Source organism: Myxocyprinus asiaticus, chromosome 44 (assembly GCF_019703515.2).
Source record: "Myxocyprinus asiaticus isolate MX2 ecotype Aquarium Trade chromosome 44, UBuf_Myxa_2, whole genome shotgun sequence".
Taxonomy (NCBI): Eukaryota; Metazoa; Chordata; class Actinopteri; order Cypriniformes; family Catostomidae; genus Myxocyprinus; species Myxocyprinus asiaticus.
Window position 1 is genome coordinate 15333297 of NC_059387.1, and position 13115 is coordinate 15346411.

Consider the following 13115-nt stretch of genomic DNA (forward strand, 5'->3'; position numbering starts at 1 on the left):
TCATGTTCAACTTGTATTCAGTAAATCCATCCTAAATCTTTCATCTGTGGAAGGCAGCCTTTGCACAAATGTGCAAAGATTGTAGGATTCCTTTAATAAGCTATAGTACAATGAAAGAGTTCTTTTCAATTTTATTTGAATCTTTATTGCAGGAGGCTTTGATGGCTGCAGAAATCAGCTTCAAAAACATTAAACGACATGACGTTCAGGTAAGAGCAAATGCATCTTGCTAACGCTCAGGTAAAAGTTTAGAACTCACTCTATTGGATCTTGTGTTATGTAGTGTGAGGATTTAAAATTTGAAGCTGGAATCACAGTGTGATACTCTAGTTCTGTCTGTTTTGTGAATAGAAAATTGGAATGGCTTACCTCAATCATTTGGTGGAGAGAGGAGATTATAATACAGCTGCCAGGTACAGTTTAAAAAAAAATGTATTGGCCAAGTAAGTTACACTTAAAAGGAAATTGACGGTGCATTTGTTCGAAAAATCAGTTAAAATGCCATAGATGTTCATCATATACACATTATATGCATATATACACCAAACATACTGTACAAGAAAAATATGCAATACTTAAAGGAAGAGTTCACCCAAAAAATACAATTCTGTCATTATTTACTCCCCCTCATGTCGTTCCAAACCCATATGACTTTCTTTATTATGCGGAACACAAAAGGATTTATTTTACAGAATGTTGCATTCACTGATTTCCATACAATAGCAGTGACCCACTTTACAGCTTAAAAAGCTCCCAAAAGTGTCATCCAAATGCGACTTGTGCATCATCCATGCATCAAAAATAATCCATGCGACTTGTGCATCATGCAGGTGCATCTCAATAAATTAGAATGTCGTGGAAAAGTTCATTTATTTCAGTAATTCAACTCAAATTGTGAAACTCGTGTATTAAATAAATTCAATGCACACAGACTGAAGTAGTTTAAGTCTTTGGTTCTTTTAATTGTGATGATTTTGGCTCGCATTTAACAAAAACCCACCAATTCACTATCTCAAAAAATTAGAATACATCATAAGTAGACCAATAAAAAAAACATTTTTAGTGAATTGTTGGCCTTCTGGAAAGTATGTTCATTTACTGTATATGTACTCAATACTTGGTAGGGGCTCCTTTTGCTTTAATTACTGCCTCAATTCGGCGTGGCATGGAGGTGATCAGTTTGTGGCACTGCTGAGGTGGTATGGAAGCCCAGGTTTCTTTGACAGTGGCCTTCAGCTCATCTGCATTTTTTGGTCTCTTGTTTCTCATTTTCCTCTTGACAATACCCCATAGATTCTCTATGGGGTTCAGGTCTGGTGAGTTTGCTGGCCAGTCAAGCACACCAAGACCATGGTCATTTAACCAACTTTTGGTGCTTTTGGCAGTGTGGGCAGGTGCCAAATCCTGCTGGAAAATGAAATCAGCATCTTTAAAAAGCTGGTCAGCAGAAGGAAGCATGAAGTGCTCCAAAATTTCTTGGTAAACGGGTGCAGTGACTTTGGTTTTCAAAAAACACAATGGACCAACACCAGCAGATGACATTGCACCCCAAATCATCACAGACTGTGGAAACTTAACACTGGACTTCAAGCAACTTGGGCTATGAGCTTCTCCACCCTTCCTCCAGACTCTAGGACCTTGGTTTCCAAATGAAATACAAAACTTGCTCTCATCTGAAAAGAGGACTTTGGAACACTGGGCAACAGTCCAGTTTTTCTTCTCCTTAGCCCAGGTAAGACGCCTCTGATGTTGTCTGTGGTTCAGGAGTGGCTTAACAAGAGGAATACGACAACTGTAGCCAAATTCCTTGACATGTCTGTGTGTGGTTGATGCCTTGACCCCAGCCTCAGTCCATTCCTTGTGAAGTTCACCCAAATTCTTGAATCGATTTTGCTTGACAATCATAAGGCTGCGGTTCTCTCGGTTGGTTGTGCATCTTTTTGTTCCACACTTTTTCCTTCCACTCAACTTTCTGTTAACATGCTTGGATACAGCACTCTGTGAACAGCCAGCTTCTTTGGCAATGAATGTTTGTGGCTTACCCTCCTTGTGAAGGGTGTCAATGATTGTCTTCTGGACAACTGTCAGATCAGCAGTCTTCCCCATGATTGTGTAGCCTAGTGAACCAAACTGAGAGACCATTTTGAAGGCTCAGGAAACCTTTGCAGGTGTTTTGAGTTGATTAGCTGATTGGCATGTCACCATATTCTAATTTTTTGAGATAGTGAATTGGTGGGTTTTTGTTAAATGTGAGCCAAAATCATCACAATTAAAAGAACCAAAGACTTAAACTACTTCAGTCTGTGTGCATTGAATTTATTTAATACACGAGTTTCACAATTTGAGTTGAGTTACTGAAATAAATGAACTTTTCCACGACATTCTAATTTATTGAGATGCACCTGTATTCCTAGTCTTCTGAATGCATACGATCATTTAGTATGATGAACAGACTGAAATCATACATAAACTCCAATACCAATATTGGTGAATGTCTTGATATCTGATCTTTTGCTGCTCCTCATTGACAGAAAATGTCAAAAAGTGCTTGGAAAGAACATGGACCTTTGGGAGAATGAGGTGTACCGGTTCAAAACCATTGGACAGTTAAAGGTGAGTGTTTTAGACATAAACCAACTTTTCTTGTTGCTTTGTGTCTACAAAATGCCAAATCTGTCAAAGAAGCCCACATCTAGATGACCTAGCACCTTACTTTTCCCTCCCAGGCCATCAGTCAGTACTTACCGAGAGGAGACCTGCGTCTGCGGCCAGCCATTTATGAGATGATCCTACATGACTTCCTCAAGACTGACTATGAGGTACTTTTTTTACATTAAAAAAATATTATGGCAATGTATGATGATGGCCTTTGTATATCATCAATAATAGGATCCAGAATTGAAAATAGATAAAAAAAAAAAAAGCAAACTTTAAGGGGCCGTTCAAGAACACGATTTTGCATCAGTCTGCGCTGTTTTTAATAGTTTTTCTATGTACTGTAAGCTTTAGCTAGACAGATGTCTTTCACCGCTGCTTTGCATCTCACTGTTTTTTCAGAGTCTTGCACCGAAGCACTGTTTTTCTAGCTGCCGTGTCAAGTGAAAAGAACGCCAACTTTTAACAACGCATCTCGAGACATCTGCATTCTGTTATATTTGCTGTGCTGTGTCAGGGTTTTTTTTAGCCTAAGAATGCATTCGGTCTGGACAGCCCCTAACACATCTTTTGCAGAAGACATTCCAGTTCATTGTTGTTTCTTGTGCAGGGCTTTGCCACATTGGTCCGTGAGTGGCCTGGTGAGCTCTATAATAACATGGCTATAGTTCAGGCAGTGAATGAACACCTGAAAAAGGACCCCAACAACAGAATACTCCTCACAACACTGGCTGAGCTGTGAGTGCATGCTGCCCTTTTCAGCATTACACACATTTAATTTAGTACCTTATGCATTAGACGGCATATGAATGTTGTAATTGAAGGCCATATTGACTTTCTAAATAAATGTCCCCGTTCTTGGGTATGATTTATCAGTGCAAACTGTTCTTAAAGTGCCCCTATTATGCATTATTAAAAGTGCCTACTTTTGTTTTAGAGCTTTCATACAATAGGTTTACATGCGTCCAAGGTCTAAAAACACTTTAATTTTGTCATAATATACATTACAAACTATTCGTTCAAGGACCAGTTCACTCTAAGCCCCTCCTTTCCGAGAGCCTACTCGCTCTGATTGGTCAGATGTCCCAGTCTGTTGTGATTGGTCTACCGCTTACAGCGCATGTCGGAAACGAAACGCTCATTACTATATCTGAATTTCAGCTCAGTAATAATGTCGCTGGTCAAAGTACACGTTGTTCGCGAGCAGCCAATGAAGACCAGAGGTGGGATTTTGGACAAACCTACGTAGGTTTGTCCAGGAAGTAAGGCTGGAATTACTGACGACTCGTTTCAGGCAGTTCAGAATCGGTTCTTTCTTTTGGGAGACAGTAACTCCATTTGTCGTGCACTTTGATATTTAAAACTTTGCAGACTTTTTACATTCACAAACAGCTATATTACACACTACATGAAAGGTAATATCTGAAAAAGCATAATAGGGGCACTTTAAGAAAAAAAAGTGTATACAATTTGTTAAAATGTGACAAGTTTCTCCACCTATGAAACAATTTTCCAACTTATTGTGTGCACTTGACCCAATCCTACTAATGCACTTACTGTCTCCTTCTTAAAAATTCTCACTCCATTCTTTCACCACTGTCTCACAACTTCTTCCCTACTTCTGCTTCTTGGACCAATTTGACACTTTGTATTGTAGCACTTCTCATGTTATTGTCGATTTTGCTATATTCCTCATACGTAAATCCTTTGGATTAACATATTTGCTAAATAAATAAATGTCAGCAAGGCTGCACAGACAGGGAAAATAAGAATAACCAATAATATCATTGCCCTCTTTTTCAATTCAAGCAAATCCAGATAGAGCAAAAGACATTCCCTCGGAAATACCTAATATTATAGAAAGTGAATACTCGTGCATTAAAAATGCAGTGTTGTCTTAAAGGGATTGTTCACCCTAAAATGAAAATTATCTCATCATTTACTCACCCTCATGCCATCGCAGATGTATATGACTTTCTTCAGCAGAACATAAATGAAGATTTTTAGAAGAATATCTTGGCTTTGTTGGTCCATACAATGCAAGTGAATGGTGATCAGACCTTGTAGCTCCAAAAATCACAAAGAATGTAATAGAAGTAATCCATAAGACTCCAGTGGTTAAATTCATAACTTCTGAAGTGATATGATAGGTGTAGGTGAGAAACAGATCAAAATTTAAGTCCTTTTTTGACTCTAAATCTCCACTTTCACTTTTACATCTGAAAGTCATGTGGTGCCTGTTTAGTTTCACTTTTGTATCTGAAAGTAAAAGTTACAGTGGAGATTTAGAGTAAAAAAAGACTTAAATATTGTTCTCTCACCCATATTTGTTATATTGCTTCTGTAGATATGGATTTAAACACTGGAGTCATATGGATTACTTTTATGCTTCCTTTATGTGATTTCTGGAGCTACAAAGGTCTGATCACCATTCACATGCATTGTGAGGACCTACAGAGCTGAGATATTTTTCAAAAAATCTTCATTTATGTTCTACAGAAGAAAGAAAGTCATACACATCTAGGATGGCATGAGGGTGAGTAAATGAGAGAATATTCATTTTTGGTTGAACTATCCCTTTAAAGAATTAATTAAATTCATGGTCATGCTTGATAATGTAACAAAATCTTGGTGCAACACTACACAAGTATGACTACATTTGTGTGTTTACAGGTACACTTATGACCAGCGTTATGACCGTGCTCTGGAGATCTACCTGAGATTGAGACACAAAGATGTTTATCAACTCATTCACAAACACAACCTCTTCTCCTCCATCAATGACAAGATCGTCCTGCTCATGGATTTCGACAGAGAGGTCCAGCATCTATTAAACAAAGATGTTTTTTTTTTTTTCTTTGACCTTATTGTGGACTAAGACTTTTTGTTTAAACAAGAAACTTGTCAAGTTCAAAAAGTTACAGATTGTTTTGCTGATGATACGTATTATGGATGGCTGTTAAAGAATTTGATTTATAGACACAGAGATCTGTCTGAAAGATATGTCTACCTCTTTGTTCTCTCCCTTTCTCTTTTTTTTATCAGAAAGCTGTTGACATGCTCTTGGATAATGAAGATAAAATATCGGTGAGTACACAGCACCGGACTCTGTCGGAGTAAACCCACACAAACTCTCTACACAAATAAGTTTCTGTTTCTCTCTCTTAGATGGACAAAATAGTGGAGGAATTGAAAGACAGACCTGAGCTGTTACATGTGGTGAGCAGATCATCATCTCTGCATTAAATATGAGCTTTTTAAATCCATGCAAATTTGTCTTTAGCATCCAGAAGAACTTTTGCAATTATCACAGCATTGAATACTTCACTTCCTTTTGCCTGTTTGTTTTTCAGTATTTACACAAGCTGTTTAAGCGAGACCACCATAAGGGGCAGAAGTACCACGAGAGGCAGATCAGTTTGTATGCAGAGTTTGACCGACCCAACCTGCTACCCTTCCTCAGAGAGAGCATGCACTGCCCGCTGGAAAAGGTTTGGACAAAATGTATTTGGCATGGGTTTAACATGCTAAACAGGAAATAATAGATTAATGGGTCAATGGCAAATAAGAATGTTGTAAGATAAAAAACTTTTAAAAATCTAGTTTTAAATGCATCTGCCAAGTTCTACATATATACACTATATTGCCAAAAGTATTCGCTCACCCATCCAAATAATTGAATTCAGGTGTTCCAATCCAAACTTTTTCTTTGCAATTCTTCCCATAAGACCTGCACCCCTGAGTCTTCTCTTTACTGTTGTGAATGAAACTGGTGTTGAGCGGGTAGAATTCAATGAAGCTGTCAGATGAGGACATGCGAGGCGTCTATTTCTCAAACTAGAGACTCTGATGTACTTTATCATCTTGTTGTACATCTGGCCTTCCACATCTCTTTCTGTCCTTGTTAGAGCCAGTTGTCATTTGTATAGCCTTCATTCCTCAAAACAACAATTGACTGATGAGTTTCTAGAGAAAGCTGTCTCTTTTTTGCCATTACTGACCTAATATTGACCTTAAGACATGCCAGTCTATTGCATACTATGGCAACTCAAAAACAAACACAAAGACAATGTTAAGATTCATTTAATGAACAAAACAGCTTTCAGCTGTGTTTGATATAATGGCAAGTGATTTTCTAGTACCAAATTAGCAATTTAGCATGATTATTCAAGGATAAGGTGTTGGAGTGATGACTGCTGGAAATGGGGCCTGTTTAGATTTGATCAAAAATGACTTTTTTCAAATAGTAATGGTGCTGTTTTTTACATCAGTAATGTCCTGACTAAACTTTGTGATCAGTTGAATGCCAATTTGGTGAATTAAAGGTCTAATTTCCTTCAGAAACAGCAAAATCTGTACATTATTCCAAACTTTTGGCCGCCAGTGTGTATGTGTAGATTTAAGCAATATCACATAAGCAAGAGTGCGATATGGCCCTACATCAGCACTGCTGTGATTCGGCCATAGGTAATCACAGCAGTGCTGATTTAGGGGCCATATAGCACAATTGTGATAACAGTTCAAAGAACAAGTAAATTTAAGAAAATTAGGAAAAACTGAGTACGGTCATAACTCATTTTTGCATGGAAATACTTTCTTCCGCGACAGATCAGAATTTGCTGTTGCTGGTTCAAACCAAATTAGCATCCAAGCCTTGTATAGTAATTCAAAAAGTTCACTTCAGAAATATTATCACGGCTTGTGCTGTTTCTAACAAGTTATTGGATAAACAAGGATGGAAGGATGGATGGGTGTGTGTGTGTGTGTGTGTGTGTGTGTGTGTGTGTGTGTGTGTGTGTGTGTGTGTGTGTGTGTGTGTGTGTATCAAAATAATATTAATTCACAAATTAACTTAATCATCATAGAAAAGGTCATTGTATGAAATAGATTTTTCTTTTTATATTTTTCATTTTTATATTTATTTTTTAAATGAATAGGTTCAGACACTAAATATGAGGGTCATGCCATTGACCCTAATACTGTACATACTGTAAGTTTTGATGAATTTAATATGTTAAAAGTTGCTCCAGGGAGATTGTCCATGTAATAAGTGCACTGTAAGTTGCATCTGCAAATGCATAAATGTAAATATCTAAAACATTTACTGTGTTTTGTCTCTTTCAGGCCCTGGAGATCTGTCAGCAGAGACACTTTGTAGAAGAGACAGTCTTTCTGCTCAGTGAGTTCTGAACACATGTCATCTGTGGCATTTGCTGAACACTCATCTGTACATTTCTGTCATGGATTAGTCTTAAAAATTGTACATAATTGACTCACAAATCACACTTAGTGAGAGAGCATCAGACATCCTGGGCCTTGTTTTCGTGAGTGCGCAAAGCGCAGCGCTACATACAATGGCAATTTTCCTGAGAAGGATAATTCAAAGCACAATCTTCGTGTCAGAGCAAAGCGCAAGTGGCCGTGGGTGGGAGTGTTCGCGCTATCTGTGGGTGAATGCATGCAAACTATGGGTGTATCGTATGTAAATTAAGTGGCGCGAAGCGCAATTTGCTTATTTCCTAAGAAATAGATCATTTTGCTAAGATTGAGAAGTATGTATTGTATATTGTAAAGTCTAAATTCAGTTCCTGCATTTCCTGCATTCCTGCATCCAGTTTGGAGAGTCCACCAGCAGGTGGTAATAAAGTTCATGTTCAATCTCTGAAAATACAGTAGAACTTCAAATTATGTCTCTGAAGATCACAGTTGTAGCCGATTTATGAAACAAATATGAATGAGACTTGTGTAAAACCTTCTAAAAGTCATGTTTTTTTTTTGTTTTTTTTTTAAGTTATTATTATTATAATTATGTTTAGACTATATTTACAACTGTACATATGATCTAACTTGTATTAGTATTTTCCAACTTTTGTCATAGTGATTTTTAAGTCACTGCAAAAGGTGCTTGTGGAAGAAGTTGGATAGAGTAAAATATTTGGATTTGGTATGATTTTTTTTTTGTTTTTTTTTGGACCACTTCGTTATTTTGATTATATTTTTATTTCTTTTGAAGTGTAACTTGAATTTAGAAACATTTTTGGTTTAATTTTTTTGTGTTTCAGTAAATTAATTTAATATTTCAAGCAAAATTGACCAGTAGAAGTGAAGTGCATGCAAAAAAAACAAACAAAAAAAAGAACAAACTTATCCCTCAATCCATAGCCTAGCCTGGAAGGCCGATACAATCACTGTTAATACCTGCCATGATTTGTGTCACTTGATTACACTACCAACTTCTTATAATGTGCTGTCTTTTTTTTTTTTGGAGAACCACAGAATTAAATTGCACTTGACCCAGCCCCATTTGCGCTTTGTGTGCAAAATTTCTCCAAACCCACTTGCGTCTAGACTTAGCTCAAGCTTGCACGAAAACACCAAAACGTAATGGCCAAGCCCATTGACTTTGCGCATATAACTTAAAGAATAGCGCTACGCTAAAGAACTTGCATCATGTCAAAAATGTAAATTAGTTTGAAAGTGAACTGGCTGTAGTGCTTTCTGAGAGGTGTTGGTTTTCCACTCAGGTCGCATGGGAAACTGCAGACGGGCCCTACAGATGATCATGGAGGAGCTAGCGGATGTAGACAAGGCCATCGAGTTTGCCAAAGAGCAGGATGACAGAGAACTCTGGGAGGATCTCATCACATACTCTATAGACAAACCACGTAAGAGAACCAGTGCTGAGGAGTAACTACATTAAATCACTAAGATAAATTGTCATCTGAAAGTTAGATATTTAAAACAATATATACAGACCCCTGAAATAGCTGCAATTTCATTTTTGCTACTTTGGATAGAGCTTGACAGTAGTTAAACTAGTTCTGAGTAGCTTTTATCTTGACAAACTAGTTATAAAGAAAATTCCCTGACACTGAAGGGAACTGAATTTATTTTACAGCAGCTAACAGCACTACTACAGCGCCTTATTCTTTGAAACGTGAGAGAAAAGTGATTTATTTACCTTTTAGATGATATTCTGCTCTTCCACTGTAGCATTTATCACAGGCCTCTTGAATAACATTGGGACCCATGTGGACCCCATTCTGCTCATTCACCGGATTAAAGAAGGGATGGAGATTCCTAACCTCAGAGACTCTCTGGTCAAGATCCTGCAGGACTACAATCTACAGGTGTGTGACCTGCTGCCCACTGACAGTTGAACTAATGTTTTAAGCAGTGACATGCTATACTTCATCTAACACCATTTTAAACAAAACATTTTCTCATTGTTATACTATTATAAATGCAGTTTTATTTATTTTTTCAAACACGTTCAGAACATCTTGATTGTCTGTGTAGATCTTACTGAGAGAGGGTTGTAAGAAGATTCTGGTGGCAGACTCACTGTCTCTACTGCAGAGGATGCACAGGACACAAAAGAGAGGAGTGCGGGTGGATGGTAATCGACTTTTCTTTTTATCTTTTTTGTCTTCCAGTCAAATTCTTACTGTATGTAACATCAAGTTGGCTATTTTGTCCACTAAAAATCCTGGAATTAATGCTGTTGTTCTCCTTTTCCATAGAGGAAAACATCTGTGAATCTTGCCACACTCCCATTCTACCATCAGGTATGTCATTACTGAAACACCCTATTTATGTGTCTCATTGTATGGATTGAGTCTACTGATTGTTGTAGTAGCCCCTTACCACTAGCGGTCAACCAAAAGGGTTTTTAAATAGTCAATGCTAGTTTATACAATGCTGGTACACAGATATAGTATATTATGTATTATTATAATAGTATACATGTGATAATACAATTTAGTGGTTGTGGAAGAGATGCACACAAAATTGGTGTAATTAAATGAATCTATTTTACACAATATTTACTCCAAAATATTCGAAAACAGTGCACTTTGAAACTCAGTCTTTTGGTAATCTGCAAACCAGGTTGTTGGCAAACAGTATATTAGTTTATCACTTCCTGCCACCCACTCTTTTATTCTCTTAGGTTGGGAAATGTCTGTATTTTTAGTAATGTCTAGTAAAACCTCTACCATAATGCTCACGCATGTTACGTTATGGTCTGATGTACTTGTATGTACATGATGCAAGAGGTAAGAGTTTTTCACATTTTGTTCTATTCAAGCTTGACTGAGATACATTTTCTTGTTTCAGACACAGCCCAGGCATTCAGTGTGGTAGTGTTCCACTGCAGACACATGTTCCACAAGGAGTGTCTGCCGTCCCCAGGAACCGTAAGTCTCCTGTAATCTTTAAGAATAGCCACATGGTTGCTTGTTTAACCGGTATACCACTCTAGAGTCTTAACCAATTAATCTTAAAAATGTAAAAATATTCACTTTTGTGGTGCAAAAAAATTGTGATAGTTTGATCGTTGACTTTTTTATGCTCTCTCATTCTGACAGGTCCCAGGAATACAGTATTGTAACATATGCAGCGCTAAGCGGAGAGGGCCAGGCAGTGGTATACTGGAGATGAAGAAATAATCATTCCTCCTCATTTGATGTACATTTACACACACAACTACCACTCTCACCAGAGGCTGTTAAAAAAAAATGAAAGAATCTGCATTTTACTTACATTGTATTTATTAATGCAAGCTTCTGTTGCTCTTCACACTAGATTTTCTTTGGGGGGAAAAATTGCCAATAAAGCACTTCCACAATTCACTTAAACTTTTTGGAAAATGCTGTTATGAAATATTTTGCAACAAAATTCCACCTTACCTTAGTAAAGTAAAAAATGTTGTGATTCCTGATGACTTTTTGCTTTGGGTATGAATATGATAAACTGTTTTTAAAAAAACGCCTTTCTCCAAGGCAACAAATTATATTTGAATTATTCGTTACATTTTTTTCAAGGGAATTTATACAGAAAAACTGAATTTTAAAGCACCAAATGTTCATACAGACTCTCACTGTCATTTGTTTTATGATCAGATGAAAAATTACAAATGTATTTAGCTCTAACAGGATAAACACCTGATACTGAAATAAAATGGAAATTATAATACAGTATGGAAAATGCAATAACACTTTACAAGGTTCCATTCGTTAACATCAGTTAATGCATTAGGTATCATTACCAAACAATGAACATTTTTTTACAGCATTTATTAATCTTTGTTAAAGTTAGTTAATAAAAATACAATTGTAAATTGTAAGTTCATAGTGCATTAATGTTAAATACAACTTTTGATTTTAAAAATATATTAGTATATGTTGAAATTAACATTAAGATTATTAAATAAATACTGTAAAAGTATTGTTGGTTCATGTTAACAAATGGAACCTTGTTACCGAAAGTGCTAATAAAAACAAAGGGATTTGTAAATTCTACTCACCCTGTGATAAATTGAAAGCTCTACAACAACACATGTGGTTTCACCTTGTATATTTAATTGTCTTATATATATATATATATACACACATTTCAAATCAGATGATTGCAACACACTCCAATAAAATAGGGACAGTCGAGTGTTTACCACTGTGTAACATCAGCATTTCTTCTAACACTTAAGTGTTTAAGCACTGAAGACAAATTTAACAAGCAGATTTTTCCCCCATTCATCCATTATGCAGGTCTTCAGCTACACAATTAAAAGGGGCCTCAGTGCCGTATTTTGCAATGCACCACAAATTCTCAGTTGGAAACAGGTCAGGGCTGCAGGCAGACCAATCTAGCACCCACACTCTTCTTACACAGCCATGCACTTGTAATCCAGTCAGTATGGTGTTTGGAACTGTATGTTGTGTATTAAGTCCCTGGAAAAGACGGCAGCATATGTTGTTCCCAAATTTGTACATATCTTTCTGCATTAATGGTGCCCTCACAGATTACCCATGCCATGGGCACTGACACCCCAATACCATGACAGACACTGGCTTTTGGACCAGATGCTGATAAAAGCTTGGATGGTCCTTTTCCTCTTTGGCCCAGAGAATATGATGGCTTGTTTTCCAAAAACTATTTTAAATGTGGGCTCATCGCTCACAAAACTGGTTTCCACTATTGTACTTTCCATCTCAGGTGAGAAAAGTGCTTCTGGACAGTGATGATGTAGGGCTTCTGCTTTGCATAGAAAAGCCTTAACTTGCATCTGTGGATGCAGCAGTGAATGGTGTTGACCGACAAAGTTTTGCCAAAGTATTCCCGCGCCCATGCCATGATATCAATTACAGACGTGTGACGGTTTTTAAGAAAGTGGCGTCTGAGGGACCGGAGATCACACGCATTCAAAAGTGGTTTTCCAGCAGGACAATGTGTGTATATTTTCAACACACAAAATTTCACAAGGTAAAACATCAAATTATGTGTTGTTCTAGTGCTTTCAATATAGCACAGGTTAAAGAGAATTTACAAGTCGCTCCTTTTTTTTTTTTATTAGGATTTACCATACTGTCCCAACTTTTTCCAGAGTTGGGGTTGTATATAATGTAGCTTTGCAAAGGCTTAAAACATGAAACGGTAATGTTATTTTGAAATCTGCTGAC

General features: G+C 37.1%; 1 protein-coding gene across 1 annotated transcript in view; it reads left to right on the top strand.

Moving 5' to 3' along the window:
• Positions 1-11288, top strand: part of LOC127434086 (vacuolar protein sorting-associated protein 41 homolog) — a 44149-nt gene extending 32861 nt beyond the window's left edge. The window contains exons 14-29 of the mRNA XM_051686547.1: positions 153-209; positions 352-413; positions 2532-2613; positions 2727-2819; positions 3266-3393; positions 5329-5473; positions 5701-5742; positions 5824-5874; positions 6009-6146; positions 7780-7834; positions 9180-9320; positions 9649-9785; positions 9955-10054; positions 10179-10223; positions 10774-10853; positions 11025-11288. Coding sequence (XP_051542507.1) covers positions 153-209; positions 352-413; positions 2532-2613; positions 2727-2819; positions 3266-3393; positions 5329-5473; positions 5701-5742; positions 5824-5874; positions 6009-6146; positions 7780-7834; positions 9180-9320; positions 9649-9785; positions 9955-10054; positions 10179-10223; positions 10774-10853; positions 11025-11105 — 1437 coding nt within the window. The 3' untranslated portion in view covers positions 11106-11288. The remainder of the gene's footprint in view (positions 1-152; positions 210-351; positions 414-2531; positions 2614-2726; positions 2820-3265; positions 3394-5328; positions 5474-5700; positions 5743-5823; positions 5875-6008; positions 6147-7779; positions 7835-9179; positions 9321-9648; positions 9786-9954; positions 10055-10178; positions 10224-10773; positions 10854-11024) is intronic.
• The last annotated feature ends 1827 nt before the right edge of the window (positions 11289-13115 follow it).